This window comes from Oncorhynchus clarkii, chromosome 31 (genome assembly GCF_045791955.1).
Source record: "Oncorhynchus clarkii lewisi isolate Uvic-CL-2024 chromosome 31, UVic_Ocla_1.0, whole genome shotgun sequence".
NCBI classification, from domain to species: Eukaryota; Metazoa; Chordata; class Actinopteri; order Salmoniformes; family Salmonidae; genus Oncorhynchus; species Oncorhynchus clarkii.
In genome coordinates, this window is record NC_092177.1 from 17418022 (window position 1) to 17425988 (window position 7967).

General features: G+C 41.9%; 1 protein-coding gene across 1 annotated transcript; it reads left to right on the forward strand.

The window, feature by feature from the left end:
- Positions 1-752: 752 nt before the first annotated feature.
- Positions 753-7957, forward strand: LOC139390985 (PHD finger protein 6). The gene is made up of 11 exons (XM_071138428.1): positions 753-905; positions 2598-2796; positions 4209-4313; positions 4518-4651; positions 4741-4787; positions 4936-5102; positions 5212-5352; positions 5583-5687; positions 6025-6158; positions 6414-6552; positions 6663-7957. Exons 2-10 carry the CDS (start codon positions 2665-2667, stop codon positions 6550-6552), a joined length of 1104 nt encoding a protein of 367 aa, XP_070994529.1. The 5' UTR covers positions 753-905; positions 2598-2664; the 3' UTR covers positions 6663-7957.
- Positions 7958-7967: the final 10 nt, after the last annotated feature.

The following is a 7967-nucleotide window of genomic DNA, read 5'->3' on the forward strand; positions in this document are numbered from 1 at the left end:
CCAAAGCAATACATAAAATACCATAAATACACAACTTGAAGTAGGGATTGTCAACTAGATTCAGCCGTGGGATGATTGTTTTGGTGTGGATGGTCGGGGGGCTGGAACATAATTATGATCACATTTCTCTATTAAGCGTGGGAATACTTGGGAACAGATTTCTCAAATTAAAATCACTTGTAGCTGATTTCCTGGTGTTTTTAGTCTATTATGTCAAATAAAAAATACAGTTATTTAAAAAAATTGCAAAGAGAACTTGGGGGGCCAAATAAAAACACAACATGTATATATATATATTCATGGAGCACGTTCTGATTAACCAGTGAGGGGCCAAGCCTCTACACACCCACAACTGGTTTATTCATCAAAACCCGGCCCTTTCGCGCCACCGCCAGCACTGCGCAGATAATTTTTAATTGTGGAAATAGCAAAAATATTTCGAAGACACCGCTGAACCTATAATGGTATGGCCAGCTCTTAGATTACCACAAACCAGGTTCGTTAATTGATTGCAAATTACATGACCCTCCCCTGGACTAAATAATACAATTATAAACCCTCCCCCTGTACAGATGTTCCCCCTGACTGAAATTGAAAATGCATGACCCTCCCCCATTTTTCTCCGTGTAACAATGGTGTACATTTCGACCACTCCCTTATTTGTTCAATGGCATCAGTGCTTGGTACATAATTTTCAGGGGGAAAATGTGCGTGCATAGCGTGGGGGCGTGTTTAAGTTTTTTTTTTTTTGCAGTGCGCAACGTCACTCGAATGCTACGCAGTGCTGAAACCTAACACAAGCGATCACTGATTAAAAAAAGGGGGAAACTACACACACACACTCTTGAACACACTTTCACCCCTTCTATCCAGCACAGCAACGTGACAAAATCCCACAGAGACTGGTAAGATCTAAATATCTTTCGGCACTGTACTAAAGGAATGATCGGTCTTTTTTTTATCAGGTAACTATTGTTAGGTTTTAGGTCGATGGGAATTGCTGACGGACAAGCTCGCTGAAGTCCGTGTTCACTGCTGAATGTGAATACATCACGTATGGCGCTCTGCGTAGAAAGCACTCAAAACCTACCCGCGCCTCTACACCCTGAACAGAAATATACTAGAATAAAGTATGTTTAAAAGGTTAGGTATGATCACAAATGAAAGGACTATCTTTGTTTTACTGGTTCGGGCCTTTCTGTCCTACGACGAGGGCCTACAGTGTTCGTCTTTCGATGAGCAGTGTACCCAAATAGTAGTGTTCTTATACAGTTTGGAAGAGGCACACACACCCCTTTTCTATTTCAAAACTTACACTGAAATAAATAGTATTTTGACAAGATTGTGTTCGCGATGTTCCCCCCCAAAAAACACAGACCAACCCGATCATTAATCTAAACTGTTCGCAGCACTACCTGTCACTGTGTTTCGTGTGTAATTCTTGAAGATTTCATTGATAGTTTAGTAGCTATATATCCTTCGTTGTTTACTTGGCTGGTGAGCATGCACGTTGTGCTGCGTTGTTGCCGCCCGTCGCTGTGAGATCCTCTTCCTGAGCTATCATGGCAGCTGTGTTTAAAACCAAGGCGTTGCGGTGCATGCCATTGTGATTTAAAAACACTCAGTTTCGTTATTAGGAGAACATGAGGTTGTAGAGATTGAATGTTACTGTGAAATACAACTTTTACCTTTAATTTTTATGGTGCATTTCAGATTTTTGTGATCAGGGCCTCTCACTTTTCAGTGTTTGTATGTAATGTCTCCATTTCCTATTAAAATATTATATCTTAACCTAATGAATTCTATGAGTTATTGTAATTTATTTTTAATAGATTATTGTTGATTTGACAATATTGTAGGTTTTGTCCTCTACACTTCTAGATCATAAAATGTATTCTACCGTCTTTCAACAATTAACTTGACTTTTCTGTTCTTCCAACACATGCATGTACACACAGATACACCACACCTACACCAACAATGGAATTGGCAGTAGCCGAGGGGCTTAACATCCCAAAAACAGGAGAAATGTTCCACAGGCCCACCCCTACTTTATTAGTCTCCAAGTCTCAATCAAATTCACCTTTTGTTTCACTGATGATTACACAACATGTTAGCAATGTATCCATGAAACACAGTACGCCACCTCCAGCAACGGTATGGGTTCATATGTAGGTCTAGATTTTAGGAACTTGGAGGGCCTTAACAGTTTTTTTAATAACTTCAGATATCATTTTCTGGCAGGGAGCCTAGTGATTAGAGCATTAAGGCCAGTAACTGAAAGGTTGCTGAATTGAATCTCTGAGCTGACAAGGTAAAAATATGTTGTTCTGCCCATGGACAAGGCAGTTCCCCAGTGTTCCCCAGTAGGTCATCACTGCAAATAAACATTTGTTCTTAACTGTCTTGCCTAGTAAAATAAAGGTTACATTTGAATAAAATAATTTTTTTTTTACAAATTATTTGCTGACAGCAATAAACCTGTACCTTACCTGTCTAGTGTAATCTATAGTATCTAGTGAGGTTTACTAACAAGGTCAACTTGATGCTGCTATCAAGTGATTACCTCTCATTCTTTCTGTCCCTCTCACGAACAGAAGAGCTCACTGACTGTTACAGAGACGATACAGGAGACGACGAGAGAGTTTGTGAGAGAGACCGACCATGTCGGCACAGAGGAAGGGAGCAGCAGCAAAGCTGCGAAAATGTGCCTTCTGCAGGACGAACCGGGACAAGGAGTGTGGACAGCTGCTAGTGTCAGACAACCAGAAGGTGGCAGCCCACCATAAGTGCATGGTGAGAAGAACCCCCGGTCGGCGGTATAGCACTGACTACTGTATGCATTGGCCATCCATAAGGGTTTCTCAATGCCAACCAATTTAACTAATCATATAAAACCATATTTAAGTGTCACTCCACAATATGACAGTATTGATATCCATGTTCCAGGTTAAAAAACAGATCATTGTGAACCACTGAGTTTTGAGACACTGTAGGTGTAGCCGATGTGAAATGGCTAGCTTGTTATCAGTGACGTCACTCGCTCTGAGACCTTTCAGTAGTTGTTTCGCTTGCTCTGCAAGGGACCCGGCTTTGGAGTGACTGGTTACGGTGCTTCGTGGGTGTCAGTTGTCATTGTGTTCAGAGTGTCCCTGGTTTGAGCCCAGGATGGGGCAAGGAGAGGGATGTAAGCAATACTGTTACAAAAGCAATCATATAAGGCCGGGATGATACCAGTATCACGATACTCATTATTATCGTGGCAAGGAAACTAAACTCGAAGCGGATTGAACTTCTTTAGGAAAACCAGCCTAATGTTGGAAACAAACATTGTTGTCATCCAGAGTTACACCAGTTTATTTTCCAAGCTACAGCACACAATATTTGACGTACAGCGGGTTTTTATCAGGACGAAACAGTATGGTCTGATTCGTGTTTTCATTTTTGCCATGGAAAAGATATTGCAATACTGGTATCATCCCGGCCCTACAATCATATATGTTTCTGTATTGTAGCTTATTATTCCGATTAGCAGGGACTGTCATTGTGTCTCAGTTGTGAAACATTATTCTTCTTAGGGCTTTTACGGTCATGGAATTTTGGTTGATGGAAATTGGCCAGGCCGCGGCCCCCCCAAAAAAAGACTCACATTCTCTCCTCTCCTGACTGCTTGTGCTGCCATAGAAATAGAATGAATAGAACAGGCGTCCCCATTCAAGTCAATGATGGCATAATGGGTGGACTGGCAGCCATTGCGAGGAGCAAAACAGGAAGTACCAATCAGTAAGTGCTGTGATTACAAAAAATGAGCCACATCAGTTAACATAATTTGAATGAACATATTACATTACCATGGAATTTATATATAAATACCAGACAGCCATTGTGAGCGTACCCATGAGTTTACCAGTCAAATTGCCAGGGTTAGCGATTCCAAGTTTGTTCTATTAATGATATTTCTATGTGTGCTGCTGCTGCTGCAGGGAGGGTGGTGTTGCCTAGGCAACCGAAGACTCATTGCAACTACAACTTGCTTGTTTCAGCAAGGAGCAAAAAGTTTCATCACATTACGAGTCCATGTCACCACTGAAACGGACTTGACTTCATGAAAACCCAGCCATCCGTCTTCAGTCAGCGTAGTTATTACATAGTTATTGCGTGTGTTGTCCAAGTATTCTGTTGAATGATTTTGTCATTGCCCTGTGCAGCTTTTCTCCTCCGCCCTGGTTACATCTCACTCAGACTGCAACGAGAACATCGGAGGGTTTTCTGTCCAGGACGTGAGAAAGGAGATCAAGAGGGGGAATAAACTTGTGAGTCTCCATGGCAAGATATTCCCGCATGTCCTCACATTTGGAATGTGTTCTAGATGGCACCCTAATCCCTATTAGTGCACTACGGCAAGTCTGGTCAACTAGTGCACGATATAGGGAATGGTGTGCCTTTTAGGACTCATACCACGGTGAGTTGCCAGGTTCAGCTAGTGAGATGGAAGGTCTGGTTCTTCTCCCCTTCAGATGTGTTGGTCCTGCCATCGGCCTGGTGCCACTGTTGGCTGTGATGTGAAGACATGCCGGCGGACGTATCACTACTACTGCGCAGTATGGGACAAGGCCCAGGTCAAAGAGAATCCCTCACAAGGGAGCTACCTGTAAGTGCCCTGTGTACATAACCTTATTAAAACATTTAGCTTGACATTTCTGTTAAAAATGATCCTAATATTTCTGTCTTTGGATGTAGTGTGTATTGTCGCAAACACCGGGATGCCTCCCAGGATGCCAGTGAAGGTATCTAACTTCTCTTCTATGTGATGCTCAGCACACAAGGGATGGCTTTTCTTTTGACACTTTTAAAGTAGAACACGGGGATTAACTCTATACGGTTGTTGAGGGTGAATTGCCGGTGTATTGATGTATCCAATTTGATATTTTTCAGATGAACAGGAACAAGGAGGTGTTGCCAATGACTCAGACTCCTCCCCTCCAAGGAGTAGGGGGCGTGGGAGATTAGAGAAAGAGCGAATCAAAGTTGGATCCCGTGGCCAATCAGAGGACACACGCTCGACCTCCTCTCAAGGTGTAGATGATGAGAGCTCCTCGCATGTAAGACCACACACACACACACACACACACACACACACACACACACACACACACACACACAAAACATTTGCCCTGAACATGTATCCTGAGGTGTGTGTCTGTCTTTCAGAGGGACAGGTCCCCTCTGAGGGGCTCTGGGGATGGTGGCCAGCGCTGTGGCTTCTGCCACTCCGGAGAGGAGGAGAACGAGATGCGGGGTGTGTTACATGCAGATAATGCAAAAAAGGTTGCTGCACATTACAAGTGCATGGTAAGAATGATCTCATCACTTGTCAGTCTGTACTAAGCAGTAACAATCATTGTTCATCAGAAAAAAATGAATTTTCTGCTGAAGATGGTCTATATACTATTGTTTGTCCAAGCATTACTTTCTGGAAGATGTATGGATTGGAAAAGCACAATCCATTTTAAAGGTATTTTCTGTTATACTCTGATTTGCCCTGTTTGTCATCTGACCTGGTCGTCACTCCTACCTGGCAGCTGTTCTCATCGGGAACCGTCCAACTCACTACCTCCTCACGGGCTGAATTTGGGAACTTTGACATCAAAACAGTCATTCAGGAAATCAAGAGGGGGAAGAGAATGGTGAGAACCTTGCAGATAGCACTGTAGTATGGTAATGTGAAGACGCAAGGGTTGCTCAGTGGGACAAGTAGCTTACTAGCACTAGCAACTAATAACATTTTATTTGCAGAGAATTTTAATGCATTTCTACTGAATATGGGGGAAGATCCTTAAGTCGCCAATGCTATATCAGAGACCTGCTGTTGTATTACCAATCAGATTGATGTACCCATAGAGATCCTATTAAATAAGTATTATAGTTCTATGGATCCTTAGTTGAATGCACTGACTAAGTTGCTCTAGATAAGAGCGTCTGCTAAATTACAAAATGGAAATGTATATTGATGGTCTCTTCCAGAAATGTACCCTCTGTACCCAGTTGGGAGCCACTATTGGCTGTGAGATCAAAGCCTGTGTGAAGACCTATCATTATCACTGCGGCCTGCAGGACAAGGCCAAGTACATAGAGAACATGGCTCGTGGCATCTACAAGTGAGAACCCCCTCTGCTTTCTCATTTTCAGGTGTCAAGTCCTCACCTATGGACAGTTTTCTTCTGATTCATAAAATAAACACTTAGTTTGCTGTTGGTGATTAATTACATTGCAACTACTTAAATAAAGTATAATTTATTTGCTCCTGGCAGACCTCAATAATAATCCTCAAGTTAATATTCCTGTCCTGTCTGTAATTTTATGTAACCTTCGTAAAGATATAAGTTGACATTACACCATTGTCTCTTCTCCAGGCTGTACTGTAAGAATCACAGTGGGAATGAGGAGCGGGATGAGGAGGATGAGGAGAGGGAGAGTCGCAACAGAGAGAGGGCGGCCATTGATCACGGGGGAACACTGCCTCTGCCTCCGCCACAAATCAATGGCAACTAGGTATGGCACTGTCACACCTGCCTGGATCAAATGGTGATGAATAAGTACCAATAGGTCAGCAGCTGTCAAGTATTTGGTATACGGCTGATGTCAATGTACTCCCTTCACAGGTGATGGTTAAGGATTGCAGGATAAGAAGAGGGGATATCCAAGATGGAGCAAAGATATTTTTCTATTGAGTTCTTCTCCTAAAGCAGGGGGCCACTGCCAGCCCCCTCATTCACCATTTCAGTTTCTTCAAACATCAGACACACACACCCCTGCCAGATGAACATGTCAGCACCTGGCTTCTTCACAAACTTCTTTGGTATTGTTAAGTTTCATGGATGAGAAATGGCACGGAGGGACTGGAGTACAAAGAGCAAAACACTGCTGCTGGGTGAAAGATGAAGCATGAGAGTTGTGGTCTCCCTGTAATACATGTTGTATTGCTCTTAAAGAAGACATGACTCAACAAAGTTATCAACATTCATTGTATCTTGCTTCCCATGTGCCCCACAGCATTCTAGTCCTATACAAACAATATTATTCTTCCTCTAGCTCTTCTTCAAGGAGGCTGCCTTGTAATATTGTAGATTTTTCCCCCCAGTCTCTTCCTACTCATGGAATTTAATTTACTTTGTTGTAGCTGTAATCTTCTCTCAAGAAATTCCTTTTTTACTTCTCTAAAAAAAAAGTGTATTGTTTGACAACTGTATCATAATCATGAATACTATTGAATATTTGTGTCTTTCTTTTCTAGTCAATCAGGATGAAAGTTAATCTGCTAGCATGCAGCACTTTAGATAGTTTATTCATGTTCTGTATTGCTCCAACATGCCCATGCAGACTTCTTTATAAGGAAATCATATTGACTTAAGTTTTTGTGCTATTCTCATTTTCTCAGCATCCACAATTGTATTCATGAAGGGTTGCAATTACAGGCTACAATATACATTTTGTATTACACTTATTATACTGCTGAAATGTTTTTGTCCAACATAAGAAACCAAGAAAAAAACATTTTGATGTTGTCCAGAAGGTGGCAGTATTCCTTTTTCCTTTAAATGATTTGAATATTGTACCAGACATTTTATTTCGAAAGCTTCCAAATATGATTTTTTTTTTTTTTTTAACTTTTAAACTGCCAGATCAATAGTGGTTGTTGATGGACGCTTTGGGATTGGAGGAGTTTTGTTATGGTCAGTTAATAGGATGAAGGATGTCACAGATACCTGGATGTTGACCAGAGCAAGAAGGCCCTTCAGCACTACCCCAGTCAACAACGTCTTCTGGGTTCAACCGGCTGGATGTCTAAATGGTAGTCTGTGTTTAGTTCAACCTTGATCCCTATCCAGGCTATATATCGTTTGAAGTAAGTTTATTGTTGGCAATAAAAACGGAATACAGTCCGCTGCACAGAAAAGCAGGTTGAA

Excerpts from the sequence above, each read along its gene's own strand:
- LOC139390985 (XM_071138428.1), top strand. The coding sequence starts at position 2,665 with ATGTCGGCACAGAGGAAGGGAGCAGCAGCAAAGCTGCGAAAATGTGCC. Across the intron at positions 5,353-5,582 it reads CTGCACATTACAAGTGCATG|CTGTTCTCATCGGGAACCGT; the intron begins GTAAGAATGATC and ends CCTACCTGGCAG. Across the intron at positions 5,688-6,024 it reads TCAAGAGGGGGAAGAGAATG|AAATGTACCCTCTGTACCCA; the intron begins GTGAGAACCTTG and ends GGTCTCTTCCAG.